This window comes from Convolutriloba macropyga, chromosome 2, assembly GCF_964194025.1.
Source record: "Convolutriloba macropyga chromosome 2, txConMacr16.3, whole genome shotgun sequence".
Lineage (NCBI taxonomy): Eukaryota > Metazoa > Xenacoelomorpha > Acoela > Convolutidae > Convolutriloba > Convolutriloba macropyga.
This window is the reverse complement of record NC_134469.1, coordinates 22,196,466-22,215,341: the sequence shown is the minus strand read 5'-3', so window position 1 is coordinate 22,215,341 and position 18,876 is coordinate 22,196,466. Positions and strand designations below refer to the sequence as shown.

General features: G+C 36.4%; 1 protein-coding gene across 1 annotated transcript in view; it reads right to left on the bottom strand.

Moving 5' to 3' along the window:
- The window catches only part of LOC142334858 (uncharacterized), a 38,842-nt gene that overhangs the window by 4,930 nt on the left and 15,036 nt on the right, over positions 1-18,876 (bottom strand). Inside the window, exons 3-6 of the mRNA XM_075383184.1 lie at positions 11,934-12,074; positions 11,101-11,340; positions 5,412-5,628; positions 3,207-3,467 (exon numbers count right to left, since the gene is read on the bottom strand). Coding sequence (XP_075239299.1) covers positions 3,207-3,467; positions 5,412-5,628; positions 11,101-11,340; positions 11,934-12,074 — 859 coding nt within the window. The remainder of the gene's footprint in view (positions 1-3,206; positions 3,468-5,411; positions 5,629-11,100; positions 11,341-11,933; positions 12,075-18,876) is intronic.

The following is an 18,876-nucleotide window of genomic DNA, read 5'->3' as shown; positions in this document are numbered from 1 at the left end:
ATACGCGTCTTTTGCAAGAAATTTGTATGATCTTATAAGTTGGACCAGGTTGGGGCGCAACCATTTATGTTTATTAATTGCTCTCAAACGAAGTTTGTAGCAATTATATTAGTCCCTGTCGGTCTTTTTTTAATGCGATTTTTCGCTTGACCAATTTTTTGTCTGACGCTTTTGACTTTTCGTCCTCAAAAACGGGATAAACAGGTAGCGCCCAGCGGGCATTAAGTGCTCTTAGAGCCTTTCAGGTCTCTTTCAGCTCAGACTGTTTTGGAGACTTATACTTATGGTGTGAAGGGCGGTTCTTAGAGGTTGAGACACCCCCCCCCCCTTGTTGACCCCCCACCCCCACCATTGCCTCCACCCCCCCCCCCCATCGCGCTGTTGCCCCCCCCCCCGACCCAGTGCTGCCCCCATCAGCCCCCGGTGCACCCCCCCCCCCCCCCCCCCGTGGCTAGCTACTGACCAAGCCAACCGCTCGCCGGTCGTTTGAGAGCAATTCGCCCGACGTTAGTCGGTTATGTTCTTCATTTTCTGTTTCTCCAATTCTAAAGTTGCGATTTCCGTTCAACGATAAAATAATACTGAAGAAAAATGATATTTTTCTCAGTAAATTGAAACTTGATAGTTTCTTCATAACATTTATGCTGAGAAAACGTCAAGATATATACGAATTTGTAATAATCTTCTTTTGCAGTTCAAGCTAGTTTATCACGCTTGTCTTTGCAATCCGATGTAACATTTCTATCCCTACAGATTCGATTGAGAAATAAAAACTTTCAAAAATCACGACTTTTTTCTTTTAACCGATTTTGTCTTCTCTGTTGCGAAGAAATAAAACAGTTTTATCATTGAAAAATCTAAAACAATTATTCAAAAGACTTTTTTTTTCATTTTTCTTGTTATTCCTGAGAAAAATTGATGACAGCTGAAATTTTAAACATTTTTTGATTTTTTTCTTATCTTTTCTTTTTTCCTCGACAATAACAAAGAATTATGAAAACATTCAACCATAAAAACTTTTAAATTAATTTTATTACTAGGCAAAATTGTGTTTGTCTTCCATCAAAAATGAAACTCAGGCTGCTAATGTCTTAAAGTATGGACGTGAGAATACTATCTCAATATTTGGAGAAATAGCAAGTCTATTAATTTGAACACAAAAATATTTAAATAAGGCGGGAAGATTAAATTAATTATAATTAATAGCAAAAAATATGAATTCTTTTAAGTATTTAAAACAGAAGAATCTGATTTTAACAATTTCAAAAAGTTTTTCTTCTCGAAGCTCGCAAATTGAACTTCCATGTTTTTTTTGCAATCAAAACGTTTCATATTTCCTTTTAAATTCAACGTTAATTATGCTGAATTTTTCAGTTCTTTTTATTATGTTTCTTTTATTTTTAGCTAGTAAGCTAGCAAAAGAAGTATATTTTCATGGTTATTGTTTCTAACTCTCCCATATTCGGTGAAAAATATTATAATTCTAAAATTTTTATTGATAATCTAATATTTGACTATCGAATTTTGACTATCGAATTTTGTGAGTTTACGAACAACAAAACATATTAATTGTAATCTCAATGAATGACAGTAGGGTTAACGCAACATTTTAGACCGTATCAATATAATATTTTAAAATTAGTCCATTCATTTTCAAGTTTTCAAGTTTTCTTTTGAAGAAAAGTTTTTTTTTATTTAATTTTGCAGAATAATGATTGAACGCAGCTGAATAACTCGTTTCTCGACATTTTTGAAAACGTCAATTCTTTAACTTTTCAGTTTTTAGTAACCATATTTTTTGCCATAACGATAATCAATACAAAATGTGATCCTCTACAATTGATTGGATACAAAAGAACGAAAGTAGCTCCTCCAATTGAGAAATACTAATTGATTGTAAGAAAATCGACACGAGATTTTAAGATAATAATCGTTAACTTTGATGAATTTTCTTAGATTTGATCAAAAACAATTCTCACTAATCACATTTTTTAAACTGCGCTTTTCCATTAATCGGTTATTTTCTGTTCAATTTCTGTTTAACGTGATAACGCGTAGCATATCTTTGTGAACAATTTTTACAAAGGTTTTCAAAAGAACACATTTATACACCCTGAGTTTAACAGCACAAATTATTGCTCAATTGAATTTGGAAGTACATAAAACATGAAACACAAAAAGTGAAATTTAATATTATGACATTTACAGTTATCGGCAACAGAAGAAAATTTTTAATATTTAAAATGGTTCACTAATCATTGCAATTGTTTTTGAAAAATTGCAAGACATTCTGGCAAAAAAGATATCCTTGAATTGATAGTTAGTTAATAAGGAACTCACCCATTTGACTCATTCAATACTATATTCAATTAAATAACCAAAAATGAGTATTGACGATAGAAAAATTTCCAAATTCTTTTTGTACTTAATTGAGTAAAAATTATTTGGCATTTTTGAAAAACTAGTACATTTTGTGAAAAGTAACACCAAATTTGAGTGCAAACTGTAGCAGTAGAAATACTGGATGTGCTCCTCCAACCAATCAGAGACTGAGAAGACACAATTCTTTTATATAAAGCGCATGCTTAACTAACTCTAGTCAGTCTATTAGAGTAACTACACAATGTGTATACCTCTGACTCTGGTGTTAACTTTTTTATACATCGTTATAATTGAAGTATACCTTCAGTGTTTTACTGAGTCGGTTAGTCTGAGAGATATAGGTAAGCCTACTTCGCGCGCAGAAATAATTAGCCCTAGCTCTTTATACTTTAAGGCTGTAAAAGGAGCCCATCTTGGGTCTGTCTTAAAACTCACATCGCCATTCTCTCGAAAGATAATCTGTTATGAAAATCGCAAAAATGGTGACGACCTGGTTTCGAAACTTCCTGCGGGTATCAATTTTGAAGATCAATGGGTACAACTTTGATTTTAATTAAATTTTTGTGGTGAAATGCGGCGTTGATTGCGGTGAGAAACAGAAATGTTAACCGCTAAACTCCCCGCATTTGTCTGTGAATATGTAAAATTTTTAGCGGTGAAAATTTTAGTCACTGCTCTTCACCGCAATTCTTGCTTCACTTCTGGGAAAACCTCGAGTCGGGACGCAAAAAACAAGTTTATGAAGACTGCTTTGCGTTTTCTTCTCATTTTTTTACAACTGTGTTTGTGAAAATAGATGAAAATAAAAAATAATATGCGCTAACTTTAGCTTCTCATTTTGCTGTAGAATCTGCTTAAGGGAACTGGAATTTCTGCTCATAATCTGCGCGTTGTACAGGTAAAGTTCTTCAAGCGCCTGGCAGTTGGCTATGGCCATTAGGACTTCCGGGTTTCCCATGAAATGGTTGAAATTGAGGCTGAGAATTGTTAGGGTCGCGGATATGCCTCCTCGTAGGAGGGAGTCAAAACCAGTTGAACAGCTGCGAGTCAACATGCAGTGATAAAGGTGAAGTTCTTTCAATCGGCTGAAAATAGCACATATATGTGATAACTGAAGGTTTAAATTCGTATTGATATCCCCCGGTTGAAGTTCATTTGATTTCAAATTGTCCATACTTGATTTCTTAGTACGATCCTTGTATGAAACCAAAGAAATCATATATGATGCTGGTATGACTACCAAAAACTCATACAAATCATACCCAGTTTGATTACTAAGAACCATATATGGCCTAGTACGGAATCAAAAAAGTTGTATGATCGTCGACCCGGGTACAAATAAGTGACTACACGTAAAAAAACAGTTTTAATTTTGTGCGACTCCATTCACAAAAAAGTTCGAGATTTTCGCCATTATACACCACCCTCCGCGAAGCTTAGAGGACTTATAACAACAACACCCCTCCCTTCCCGAAGGTATAATTGATTGGGGATGTGCCTTGATTGTATCCGGGACAGTAATGTGGCACGAACTAGATATTACTTTTCATGACTATCAAATTTAGTACAAGACGCGGTAGTCTTGCAGGATTTTGTTAAATAAATTAAACATTCTTCTTCTATTTATACTTGTAGGGTGCTATAATGGAGAAAGCTCCAAAAATTCTACTTGGTTTATGAAGAGTAACCTGGGTTGAGGTCGCGCTCGAAATCTCCTCTGATCAGAACGTCCCAGACAAGTGGGACCTCTGATCAGACAAGTTCCAGACCATTGTCCAGACGAGCTCCAGACCATTGTCCAGACTAAAGTGCGCTCGAAATATTGTCCCACACCATATTAGTGGATGATCTCTGCAGATATTCTACGAAAGTATTGCACAAACATACATGACAACACATAAAACAATAAGATATATCAATGAAAAAAAATTCTCAGCAATAAACGAGTCCGTATATCACCCAGGTTAGAGTGGCGAAAAGAGTATGTCCATACTAAAGATGAACGCACTGCATGGAATGCTAAATTCTGTGTTAGTGGATTCTTATAATAGAGAATTTAGTTTTTCGAATAACGAATTTTAATTATAGTCAGTTGTTTTATAGTCATTTATCATTTATAGTCATTTAGCGATTTATTATCCTTTGTTTTGTTTGGAGATAGAGTTTGAGCTTGGTTTTTTACCTAACGCTCTTCTCAAAATCTCCTATAGTTGTTTGTTTGTAACTCCGCCGTAGTTCAACTTTGTTCGTTGGTTCAACTGTAGATTTGTTCGTTAGTTCAACTGTAGATTTTTCCGACAGCATTTACCCTAAATATTTCAGCTCTCGAAACGTCCTCTGATCAGACAAAAGTGAGCTGGAAACGTCCTCTGATCAGACAAAAGTGCGGTCCAAACGTTCTCTGATCAGACAAAAGTGAGGTCGAAACGTCTCTCTGATCAGACAAAAGTGCGTTCGAAAACCTCCCCTGATTTTTTTCTGATCAGACTAGTGTGCGCTCGAAACTGCCTCTGATCAGACCGTCCCAGACCGAAGTGATCCCTGATCAGACAAGTTCCAGACCATTGTCCAGACGAAAGTGCGCTCAAAGCTTTTTTCAGACCATGTAATTGGAGCGCACCGGGAACATCTGTGCGCTCGAAACTCGTCTGATCAGGGGTAACTTCGGTCTGGCCACCTCGACCTGGAAAATACGAGGGTGAATTTTGATATAATGTTCACCCTAGCATTTCCAACCTTTACGATCTTTCATGCACTTTAGCAGTCGTTGTGGACTACAAAAAAAGAAGTCATTGGCCCAAGACCACTTTCATCAACGTTCTGGGGTTGCAGACCGGGACGGGGATGAGACTAGTGGTGCTACCTTAAAACAAGTCTGGACTAGAGCTTCGATGACATCTTTGGTTTTATCTGAATCTTTTTTGGGGATAAGTCCGCTTAGTTTGATTAGTGTCAATGTTTGGCCAATTAATTCAACCTCTTTTTTTAGGAAATTACTACAATTTGCCCTGCATGATTAAAAAACTCACCCTAAACATGAAATTGACTTGAGCAGTTCGTTCTCTTTATCACTGAAAATATTGTCAGACAAATTGAGATAGGTGATGTTGATGTTTGACAGGAATATTTCCTTAAGTTGAGAACAGTTCTCTCCGTCTAGTCCACAGTAGCTCAAATCCAAGTGTTTCAAACTCTTCAAATTCGCTACTAGGGTCAGAAACTGGGCTGGTTCTGAGAAATTGCTTCCTGAAACAATGAGAATATTTCAATGAGAACATTTCTCAGGTTGGGGTCACAGACCCGAATAAAGTCATTTTGTAGAGATTCAAGATAATCCAATCGGAGGATGCTCAATTGCAATCGAACAAAGTTTGGAGCAATTATTGTAAACATGCGTTTCTTTTATATGCGAAGTTTTTGTTAGACCTTTCTTGCGCTTTTTGTTCTCTTGAGCTGAAAGAAAATTACAGAGTATTTCAGTACTGAACCAGTGTAAATCCAGAGCTGATTATAGAAATTTTTACATTTGTATCTTCTATGATTATGATAGTCATCATAATTATAGAAGATACAAATGTATACAAGATGAATTCAAATTCTAAACAATTCTCAGTCTAATTTCAGAAATAAACTTTTTCTCCGATTTTATCCTGAACTTACTACGTCCATTACTCTGGAACTTTTTTATAACAAAATTATCAGCCTTTGCATTTTTATGCTAATATTATTGCCAGCCTACATACGTTTCTGTTTTTAACTTGTTACAGCGTTGATGTAGCATCGCTTGGCAGGCATTTTCACAACATTCGGCATCAAATCACAAACATATTCAGATCATATAAAATCCCATCACAAGCAGGCTCACATCGTTAGGAATCGCAAGACAGGCATACTCACGTCATTAGGAATCGCAAGACAGGCATACTCACATCATTAGGAATCGCAAGACAGGCATACTCACATCATTAGGAATCGCAAGACAGGCATACTCACGTCATTTGGCATCACACCACAACCTCCTGCATTACACAAGAGGCATATTTACGACATCAGCTGAAGATTTCTTTAGTTTTCAGCCTTTAAAAGGTGATAGCAACCCTTTTCTCTTGCTAATGATGTCTGTATCTACTGCTTTATGAGCAGAGTTCTTCTTTGGGGCCTCTTTATCTTCGTTTTTCGGTCCAACGTCTTAAGAGTGGTGGTCTGCTTATCTTAGCAAAATAAAGAAGATTTGTTTCGTTTGTTTCATCTCAGCTCATTCTGCGTTTGATAGAGAAGAGTCTTTACCTCTCGTGTGGAGGTCATTAGTTACACTACCTATGGTGCACTATATTGATTTGTGCGAGCAGGCGGCAGTGAAAACAAATGAACAGACAGCAAACAATTATGATTTTTGCTAATAGAATTGCATTGTTTGATACTACAAATTTTGTAACATAGTTCTTTGCTGATCGCATCCTGTATTTTATAAACGAATTCCGCTAAGAAAATATTTTTTAAATACAAAAAATCAAGCTTTGAAAAATTAGAAAGTTAGCAAGGATATCTTTCAGGCAAAAATTTCAGAGTTGCCGTTGGCATATAATTTAGAGCTTCAGAATGATTATTAAAAAAAATGGTTGTATAAGAGTTGAAAATCTAGAAAATTAGCAAGGATATCTTTCCGGCAAAAATTTTAGAGTTGCTGTTGGCATATTATTTAGAGCTTCAGAATGATTGTTAAAAAACTGGTTGTAAAAGAGTTGATATCCCCGGACCTGGGTCGCAGTGAATTTCATTGCTGTACAATTGACTTTCAATTTTAACCAGTACTGAACCAGACAAATAAAAGTATAAAATCTTTTGTCAGTCTGCCCAGACTACATTAAGAAACATCCCACTCTGTCCGTCTTCTTCGCAGCCTCACTTACATTCTTGGTCAACACTGCACAGAATGTTTCACATTTCTCTCATCATCAGACTGTGCATACAAAAACTGACAGACTGAACATAGCAGATTTTGAAAGTTTCGAATAACTCGATCACATGCATGAGTATTTTCAAATGGCGATACCCTCAATATTCTAGCTCCAACTATGCCATAAATTGGTGCATTTACATATTTGGGGTGGAGTCGGAGGCGGAGGTCGGAGGCGAAGGTAGGAAGCGGAGGTCGGAAGCGGAGGTCAGAGACGGAAGTCGGAGGTCGGAGGCTGAGGTCGGAGGCGGAGGTCGGATGCGGAGGTCGGAGGCGGAGGTCAATGGAGGCCTGTGGTGGTTTACTTTCTGTCATCCGACGGGCACTGATGGCACACCTTCAGTGTTCAAGCGCCAACTCTGGTCATTTTGAATCGCTCCAGAGATGTTTCTCTTGCTGAAGTTCTTCAGAGATGTGTTTCAGAAGTTTCAGAAACGTTGGATCGTGATGTGAACAATACACATTTACGTTCGAGAGAGAGGAAATAAGAGAACAATCCCAGTCACGTGATAAATGAAAGCACATGAACTACTTTGGACATTGGAACATTAAAACTACTTTTGTTTCCTTTGACGTATTAATAGAACACCAAAATTACCTAATTATCGAAACGCTGCCTGTTTTGCCACATTTGAGTACCACTTGAAATATTTGTTCAAGCAAATTTCGCGGCATAATTAAAGAAAGCAATTATTGAGAGCGAATTTAGCTGTGCAAAAGTAGCGTTTGCTTACATGCTCGATTGTTAGTCGTGTTAAGTCACACTAAGTGCTAATTCTACGCATAAAAACTGCATGATCTTCAGAAAAAGAACATTATACGACTCATTTTGTCAAGGACAAATGAAATGTCAACTCGCAATCTGCATTTTATCGGCCGAATAGATGCCAAAATTAAAAGATAATTCGTCTATATCATGCCATGATAAGAAATCTAGACATCATAAAATACATAAAGTACTTTTTATGATTAAGTAATGAATTATTATAGGGCTTAGATCCGGGTCATCTTTGCTCAATAAAAACGTGGAAATTATCAGCCCGTAATAGTTTTCGGCGAAACTGTTCAATGTTTGATTTGCTTGGTTTATTCTTCTGGCTTGCTCCTGATGTTTTCACTTGCGCTAGTCGCCTCACCGTACAAGTACGTATAAGATCATAAATCAATTTGAAAAGACAGCTACTTACAACGCTTATATCTACCTTCAGACAAATTGCTCTCAAGCGACAGCTAAGGGTTTGCTTTGGTTGTAGCTAGATAAATATGGAGAAAGGTATCGCCATATGGCAGCTCTAAAACTCTCGGTGATCCGAGAATTTGATAGTTCCTAAATAGATTTGTACATTGTTATCGGAATTTGACTCTTTTTGCTTCTAATTGCTTTAAGGATCTTTTCAACAATTGCCCCCCCCTTTTGCAAAAGGGGGGGCTATTCTTGAATAGAATTTAAGCGAGTGATTTCTTAACCAATCAGAGACGAGTAATAAGTATCCGTGTATGCTCATACTGTGTTAAACTGGATAGAATAAAATGCGCCATGCTTGGGCAATTAGCCGAATTGGAATACAAAGCGAAAAGAATTTCCAACTGGCGGGTCGGTGGTCGCGCTTCGCGCGCGTCGCGGCTTCGCCGCGATAACCGACCCGCGATTTCCGGATTGCATCCCATAGTGCGTGAGAGGCATGGCCGTGAACAGCGGTTCGCAATTGCGCTTAAACCGTTTTTCGGCTATCTAAACTGTAGGCCAACTAATATTGTGGTAAAGTATAGCACAGAGGGGGAGGCGATTCTCTACTAGGTACCAAAGGGGGGCAATTGTTGAAAAAATCCTGCTTTAATTGAAGACCTTTCTTCTGTTTTTGTCATTCTTATAAGCTGTCATGTGTTCAAGTGTGTTTTGTTTGTTTTCAGTATCGGCCGGCTCGCTTTCCTTTGTTTCAGATCCATTTTACTTTGGTTGAAACCTTTCTTAACACTGAGGGCCTCCGCTGATGAAGATGGAGATTTACAAGTTACCCTTTTCACTTATTCAGACTTCAGTGAAGCTTCTGCAGCAAATTTTCCCGGCTGCAACTGATGCCTCATTGATGACAAGCTCACGTATCTTCATCGGGGATAGTACAGAGAATGGCGAGGAGTGTTTAGAAGTGAAAGTGAACTTCAATTCATTGAATTCATTCATTCAATCAATTCATTAATAGTGAAATTGCAATTTATTAATTCCATTTAATTCACTTTAACTAGATATTTTTCAATTTTTCCACATTTTGTTCATTTTATATGCATAGTATTCTTTTTAACTAGATATTTTACACTGATGCCTTTTTACTTGAGACATTATAGCGCCCAGGTTTTGGTCCAGACCCAAATTGAGCTATGATCAGACCCAATCGAGCGCACACCCCTGTGTTCCCAGACCGAAATTACAGGGTCTGGAAAGCGGTTCGAGCGCACAATAGTCTGGACCATGGTCTGATTTCGGTCTGATCAGAGGTCAATTCGGTCTGGAAGGTCTGATTTCGAGTGCATTATGTTTTCAATTTTTTTTGTTTTTTTTATTGAGGGATGTTGGCTCTGCCAAGAGGCAACAATAAAGCAGCGTTCCGATCAGAGACTCATCTAAAATCCGATGACTGTGATCAGAAACAATGAGTCCAGCTGATAGCAAATGCCGGTCGCCTCAAGAGGAAATTTTGATTAACAGAAGACCACGAAGTTTCTTGTGTTAAGCTGTCTAAGTTGACCCACTGAGTCAGAAATATGAACTAAGGGGTATGGTAAATAATTTTTTTTCTCAACAGTTAGGTTTCGTTTTCATTAGCAATATTTTCAGAATTGGCTTTTCCTTAGATGATTTTAATACTGCAAACACCAGTTTTTATGAATTGAATAAATTATAGCAAAATTAAGAGATTTGTTCATAATTAAAATCTTTCTCAGATCAAACTATTTTGAGCGCACTTGAGTCTGATCATAGTCTGATTAAGGTCTGGGCAATGGTCTGAAATTGAGTCTGGACCATGGTCTGAAGATGTTCTGATCATAGTCTGTTTATAGTCTGGACAATGGTCTGAATTTGGGTCTGACCATAAGCGCACTATAGTCTGGACAGTGGTCTGGGTTCGGTCTGATCAGAGGACATTTTGGTCTGGAAAGTCTGATCAGAGATCATTTTGGTCTGGATGGTCTGATCTGAGGTAACATCGGTCTGGAAAGTCTGATCAGAGGTCATTTCAGTCTGCATAGTCTGATCATAGCTCAATGTGGGTCTGGACCAAAACCTGGGCGCATGTATACGCAGTTTTGAGTAACAAACTGTATTCATGAATATAGTTTGGAGCAATTTGAGGACTAGAGCGCGTTTTAATCGTCACATGAGAGAGAACTTACGTAAATAATAAGGGCGAGCAATTATAATTATGCTGCACAGATGCAAATCCGCCACCTTCTGTTCATGCCTAGATGAAAGTCAGCCGCATTTTATTCATGTTCCGCTAAATTTCAGCCGCCCTATAATTATGCCCCGATAAAATTCAGCCGCTCTTTATTGCTGCTCAGATAAAATTCATATAAACAAAATCATGCCCTAATGAGTCATCTTTTTAAACAGACTATAAATTCCCAAAAGTGACATGAACATAACAATCGTCAGGCAAAAATTCAGAATGAAAAATTTAATGTTACAGCGCTGGTTTAGTCGTAGACCAAGGTACGGGAATGCGGCGTGACAGCTTGTCCTAGGTAGAACATCATATACTAACCTTTCAATATTAAGTTGGTAAGATTGGTCGCTGAATGAAACAACGGCCTGAAATCTTCGTGAAGAACACAGTCTGCTATCTGCACTGTCGTCTGAACGGGTTCACTGCTGTGACTCTGTTCACATAATGACGTCACAGCTTCACTGATTTTGCGTGAGTCTTCCGAGTCTAATCTGAGTTGGTTGAGATAGAATGATTTCAATCGGCCGTCTTCTATTGGTAGATGAACCAATGGGTTTGCTTCAACAAATTTCACATTTTTTTAGTTTTACAAAGATTGGGATTTTTTTAAAATATAATTTAAAAAAATCCCAATTTTTCTTTAGATATTTCCTGGTTAAAATGAATATTTTCCTGGCACGTAAAATCAATACTATCTCTCGGGCTGAAGTGTTGCCGCTATTAAGTGCTAAAAATTCTGTAAAAATTACGAGCTCGACCTCATTTGTAACGTGGTTAAAAATTGTGGGCTGAATATTTATTAATTTTGAAAAGGATGGTTGAGGAATAAACCATCAAAAAATTGTCAAAATCCGCCCGGGTCGAGGTTTTTACCCAAAAATACCGGGGAAAAGAGTGTAAAGAGTGTAAAAATAAAAAAAAAATCCCCCCTATTTCTCCGCTTAATTAAGGGTGGAAGAGTGGAATTAAAAGAGTGGAACTTTAAAAAATAAGGGTGGAAGGAGTGTAAAAATAATTATTTTCACTGTTAAAAATTACACTTTATTTTTTTACACTCTTATTATTTCACTCTTGAAATTATTTTTACACTCTTCCACTCTTATTTTTTAAAATTCCACTCTTTCAATTAGGGTCAGCCTACGTTGTCGTACCTTTGATGTAGTTTCTGAGTCTGACCACTCGAATGTTAGTGAGAACAGGAGTGATCAAATGTACCCTGTGAAGGACAGATGGAACGTTTGTCTCCAAATATCTCATCTGTTTCAACACAGCAACCTCTTGGTCTTTCAGAGCTAAAAAGAATGTTAAGAATTGGAAAAATATTGTCGGCGGTTTTTTTTAAAAAAAAAAAGAGGATGACAGATCCCATTTTCTTGTCTTAAAATTTTTAAAGAACACCCCTCCCCTATTGTTTTTTAGTGTTAAATTTGGGGGATGCCAAACCTTGAAACGAAAAATCTAAAATTGCTTTCCAGAAGATTCTTTGCTATTTAAAAACAGTAATTTTGTTAACACAACGGTCTATAAATGTCTTTTTCGTTAAAAAACAAAAGATCTAAAACCGTCAATTTCTCAGAATAATTTAGAAACTATCATCAACGAATTGATATAATAAAAATTATTTGTTTTAAAAAAAGGAATCAATCTGTGCTATCAGATTAATTTTTTTCAAACACGGCAAAACTATCTGAATCAGCTCACATTACGATGCAGAGGTATACCCAAATCGTTACGGGCAGATATGCCCGATGCGTGTATCTCGTGTTCGTTTTTACTGTGTTAATACATTGAAAGTGGAACAATATTGCGGAAAATAGCTACTTCAGCAGAAACCGGCAAAATGGAAGGGAAAAACGTATCCCGTGTTTGCAAAAGTGTCTTAATTTTAGCCGCGAAAAACAAGTACAAACCTAATAACCTATTTTTCGCGGGAGTTGTATCACGCATCCGCTCCATTTATGTATCAATTTTTTGCACGCAATGTAGCTCGATTTCGCATATAATCCGCAATTAAGCCTAACTTTATTACTAATTATTTAATTAAGCCTAACTTATTACTATTAGTAGTACTTTATTACTAATTTATTACTACTTCTAGTACTTTATTACTACTTATTACTACGGCCAGTCCCACAATGATATACAAAGCCTTTGAGGTGCGAGGGATTTATCGGAAAAACATCAGTTTTTGTGGTTGCATGTATTTAAAGCACTATAAAGCTTTGAAAGCTTTAATTAAATCTTTATTAAAGTGCTTGTTGCATGCTCAAAATGCGCGCGAATAATAGATACCTAAATTGAGCGGAAACGTGCTCAAAGATTTGATACCTACTTTTCTCACCAAATGTTCTTTTATTTCGCAAAATTGGCGGAACCCCTTTTGCAAAAAGTAAGCTCATAATAAACCTAATCAATTATTATCAAACTAATAGCCTGTTGCAATTGTTCAAAAACATCAACCTGACGTATAATGATTTCAGCTCATTTTTTATCAAGAAGTATTGTATGCATATAATTGTTCTGCTATCTGCTACACGAATCAAGAGGATGAAAAGGGCTTTTGAAATAATTTTTTTTTCTTTCAAGTCATTTAGAAAGATTACAAATTTAAAAATTTTGAGTTCTCTTCAGTTCCAGTTTTCATTAAAAATTACCCATTTCCACCAACAAGTTTTTCTAATTTTAGCAAGCAATTTATCCAAACTTAGTATTAAATTTATAATTTGTTCGTTGCTGATGTCAAAGTTTCATGAAATTTAATAGTTTTTGTAGATAAGAAGTTTTTCCTATTTGGTTCAGTTGCCTCTGCAATTTTTTGCCAAAAAAAGTTGTTCGCATTTGTTAATCTTGTACTTTTTGAATAGCATTCCAGTGTCATAGGACTCTCGTTTTTATTTTCAAAGCAATAAAAAAATCACACAAGTCGTCCGGCAGACTTTCAAGTTTCTCCGATCCTCTAATTATCGCCGTCCTTATTGGATAAATAAAGGAACTATGCTTTGTCACAGAAAAATAAATTCCGATAGACAGTTTGAACTGTTTGATATGATGCAATAACAATTACAAATTAATTTTAACAACTGCACTTAATACCTTTGCCATTGCCATATTTGTTGTCCAAAAAAATTTTGTCAGACAGCAAATCTAACTACCTCATAAGCAGCTACATATCTGAATGACAGAGTCTAAAAAAACTTGTAAAATTACTAATGTTATAAATTAGAAGTGATAATATTGAGTAAGCATTTTTCTGTTTCGATTTTGTAAGAACATTGCTGAATACTTTTTAAACTGCCCTAGTCGGATCCGAATGGTATCTTGCAAGATCTTGCAAGAATCTTGTAAAATCTTGCAAGACGATACATCGTCTTGCAAGATTTTCTTCCAAAATCTTGCAAGATCTTGCAAGATAACCATCCGTCTTGCAAGAATCTGTTTAAACTGTTTTTTATCTTCAAACCTCAAATATTTGTTAAGAACATCTGTGTTTTAGACAATGGAGAACAGTTGTCTTTCACGGTTTAGAACAGATTCTAATTTCTACTTAATTAAATGCCTCTCCTTGTAACTCCATTTCGACTGAATCTTTGCAATCTGTTAATGTTGTTTTTAAATACAAAAGGATCGCCCCAATCGCAGGGAAATGAGTTAAATAGTGTTTTCACATTTATATGCTCCAAAGATACAAAGCAGGTCTCAGTTTTCTTTTTCCTTTTTTCGGTTTGATTATAAATCTTCGGAGAATTGCAAACCTCTAGACGTCTCTCAACATGCTGTAAATTTTCTCTAAGATCAAACGGCAAATGGCACGTTTCATTGGCTGAGAACCCTAATAGAAATTTTCAATTACGGTAAAAATTTAAGGAGTAAAAATGAAAACCACAATGCAAATACAGTGACCTGTTTGAAATATTTATTCAAACAATTTTTTTTCTTTTCACTCCAAACTGAAAAGTGAAACTCTCTAATCGACGTCAGTTTTAGATTGTTAAAAATTTGTACCTTAGCACGTGTCTGATTTGTAAGAAAACAAGGCGGCTCGTTAATGTGCGTTCGCACATGATGTTCCGACCCGAGCTCATCTACATTTTTGACTTAATTGTCAACCAAATGAAGAGATAACAAAAATAGATGTTTGAATTTAAAAAAGATTGCTACATTTTAAGTTAATTAAACACACTAAATTCTGCCTCGATGAAATAGCAATCATTGGTTTCATTCATGTGACATCAATAACTCATCACAATAAGTCGTATGGCAAAGAAAAATACATCAAAACCACGAAATTTTTGAGAAAACCCATAGTATCAAAGTCAAAAAATTCTACAGCTTTCCACGGAAGGCATTTAATACGCTAAATTTTGCCCAGATGATGTGACGACTAGGATGTTTGTCATTCAAAATTTATCAATAAGACATTAAAACAAGTCATCGACTATGAAAACAACAACAAAAACAGGCAAAATCCAAAAGTTCGGTAGAAAATTGAGAGAGGAAAGTGTCGGAGCTATTTAAACCATAAGCTTTTTTCTCTGAAAATTTTTTCAACGATCCATTGAACGTCTTCATTAAGCCAATGGGAGCTATCAATATTAGGATAATGTAATACGATTTCAAAAGGAACCCAAATTACTAAAAAAAATCCAAAAATTATAAAAATTATGAAAACTCGTACACCGAAGTAAAAAAAAACCAATAGTTAGAAGACAAAACCGCTAACTAGATAAATTGTTGCTGATGTAGAAAAAAAGCGGTTTTGTCATTACCGAGACTGACTTACAATCCACGAAAATAAGCTTAAGATTGATTTATGTTAAAAAAAATAAAAAAATATTTTTAAAGTCTTAACAGCTGTGGTACGGTTGTACCATATTAAGTTCATGTTTATTAATTTGTACTAAATCATTTTTTGTTTGCCCTTGTCAGGCTATAAGTCATAGTTCACCTAAAAGTAATTTACCGCCGACTAAAAAGTCAATATTTCAGATTGTTCACATCCCCCATTTTTGATTATTTATTCATTCTCTTGAGTCTTGTTTCTGAATTCAGTTGCATTCAATCTAGTCTGTTTTGCACTAATCTAGATCCTATTGGATTTGTGGAGGAATTCCAGACTCGCTAATTTTGTCTGCAATCGCAACACGATTGTTACTAAATTTAAAAGTGGTAATCCAATAACTCAGTTAAACTTGGATTCGAACCTCGAATCCATTCATCTAATTGTAAGTGGATTTGTGACACGAATTGTATCTCTACAGTCAGGGATATCACATGGTGCAGTCAGCAACTAAAGAACGTGCACTCTTGGGAATCGAGCCCTTTTGGGAAAAACCAACACTTGAACCTCCATTGCGATGGGATAGATGGCAGATCATGCTAAAATTGGCTATCATGGCTAAAGAAGGAATTTCAATTGACATTCTCCTTGACGACCCTCCGGACGAGGTCACCCTACCCCCAGAACCTATTTACGAGGATGATGTCGAAAATAGCACAGCTCAAAGTGAACGAGATCGACGTACCAGAAACGAACAGCTCAAAAATTCTTGGCTCAATAGATGTCAAAAAATAGAACTTGTTGGCATACTGTGTGGAGAAAAACCTTGGAAATATTGTGATAGCAAAGCAGTCTCTCTAACATACCTCAGCTTGGGAATGGAAGGGAGACGAATATTTGGTTCGCAAGAACCAATCATCCAGATCGATAGAGTGACAACAAATTTCTTTGGGAAAGCCTTGATAGGGTGTTCACTAAGCAAAGAAATATCACATTTGATCGATACCCATTTCTCACCCGAAAAAAAATGAAAGGAGAACCTGTGGAAAAATTCTACGGGTGTTTTCGAGAGTTGTCTCTAAACGGCGATCTAGGGAGTCACGAGGAGTCGATCATTCGGGATGTCTTCATTGCTAATATGCAAGATGGTGAGATCCAAAGGGAGCTACTCAAAGAAACACGGACGGCTACAAAAGCTCTTGAGGTTGCGATGAACGTTGAAATGGGAATACAAAACCAATTGAAAATTTCTGGAACTCCAACTCCCAACACCACAAATGAAATTTCAAGTCAATCGATAAATAATGTTCAAGGATGGTGGAATAGAACCCGAGCACCGACAAACCAGTTTGTCAAACCTACGATTTGCCCAACAAATTGTGGCTATGGCTGGACTCCTTCTCATAGACAAAATTGTCCTGCCCGTGGAAAATCTTGTAAAAATTGTGGAATCGCTAGCCACTTTGCAAAAGTTTGTCGCAAATCAAAACAATCTAGTAAACCAAAACCTAGAGTAAACTATGTAGATGACTCGGTTTCTGAGGCGGCTACAGTAGGCACTTCAACAACGGCGGCGGAACAAGTTAACAATATCAGCAAGCTTCTACAGCAGAAGAGCATTTACGTTGCCAACTACGACTCCGATTACGATGATTATAACGATAACTGTGTAGCTGCAATTTCCATCAAAACGGACACTCGTGAGGTAGAACCCGTAAATTTTTAGTCATTTGTGTTGTAAAAACAAGCACGAAAGCATTGGTGGATTCGGGAAGCGTCTGCACTATTGTAAACAAAAGTCTGGCGGACACAGTGGTGTCCGAATGCAAAGAAAGTTTTTGGGTACAGTCACCCTAAATACATGATCTGAAAACTTTTTCTAATGATATAATCAAGATTGTCGGTGTAATCAATACATCAAGAAAGTGTAATGACTGGATAGCCACGGGCGTTGATGTAACTGTCGTGGAAGACGGTCAACGACCCATCATTGGACGATATCTCTTTCCAAAGCTAGGCTTTTCTGTTATTCAATTGAAACAAGTTGCAAATATTGATCAAAATCAATGTCCAATCGAGAAGCAGATCTCTTTTGATTTTCCAGATCTCATCACCCGTGTCGGTAAATCTTTAAAACATTCAGTAAAGTCAACATTTCATAATGAATTTACACCTACACACCAAAAAGACGACGAGTTCCAATTAACTTACAACCACTAGTTAATATAGAACTTAAAAAACTACTTGACGAAAAACACATCATAAAATTAAACAGTTGCTCAGACAAAAATTTTATTTCACCTATAGTCATTACAGTTATAAGAGATAAAACAGTTAAATTAGCTTTAGATTCCAAAATCTTAAATAAATCTATTCATAAAAACAAATATCAAATGCCAAATATTGACAATTTGATTGACACAATTCAACAGAATTTGAATACATCCGCATCACAAGAAACAGCTTATTATTCAACATTGGATTTGAAGTACGCATACAGTCAACTTAAATTAGGTCCGGAAACGGCTCAACACTGTAACTTTAATATTATTAGCGGTGAGAGAACTGGAACATACCGTTTTATTACAGGTTTTTACGGTTTAACTGATATGCCAGCAGCTTTCCAAAAAGTGATGGATTATACTTTAGTCGGACTTCAAAATACCTATTGTTTTCTGGATGAAATTATAGTAGTTAGTCGTGGTTCTAAAGAAGACCACTTAAAACTTGTCTATAAATGTTTAAAGAAATTAGATGAGGATAATTTACGGATCAACTTACCTAAATGTCATTTTGCAAAAACTGAAATTGAATGGTTGGGACATAAGTTTAGTCAATCAAGAATAGCTCCATTTGAGTCAAGAACAGCGGCAATCGCTTCCCTATCAGCACCTAAAAACTTAAAACAATTTCAATCTTTCTTAGGTTCTGTTCATTATCTAGGAAAATTTATCCCTAATTTGTCTCAATTGTGCCATCCCCTTCGTCCATTATTGAAAAAGAACACAAAATTCATTTGGAACAATGAAAATGACACACACTTTCAAGCAATTAAAGATAAAGTAGCAAACGCCACAGAAAACACACATTATAATCCTCACTTGGAAACGCGGATCAAATGCGATGCTTCAAGAGCGGGTTTAGGAGCAGCATTAGAACAACGTTCGCCTACGGGCTGGCATACAGTTGCATTTGCATCTCGTTCCCTCCACTCTAATGAGGAACGCTTTAGCATTAATCAACTAGAATTGTTAGGTGTAGTGTGGTCTGTAGAATATTTTAAATATTATTTATTTGGCAAATCTTTCACAATTATC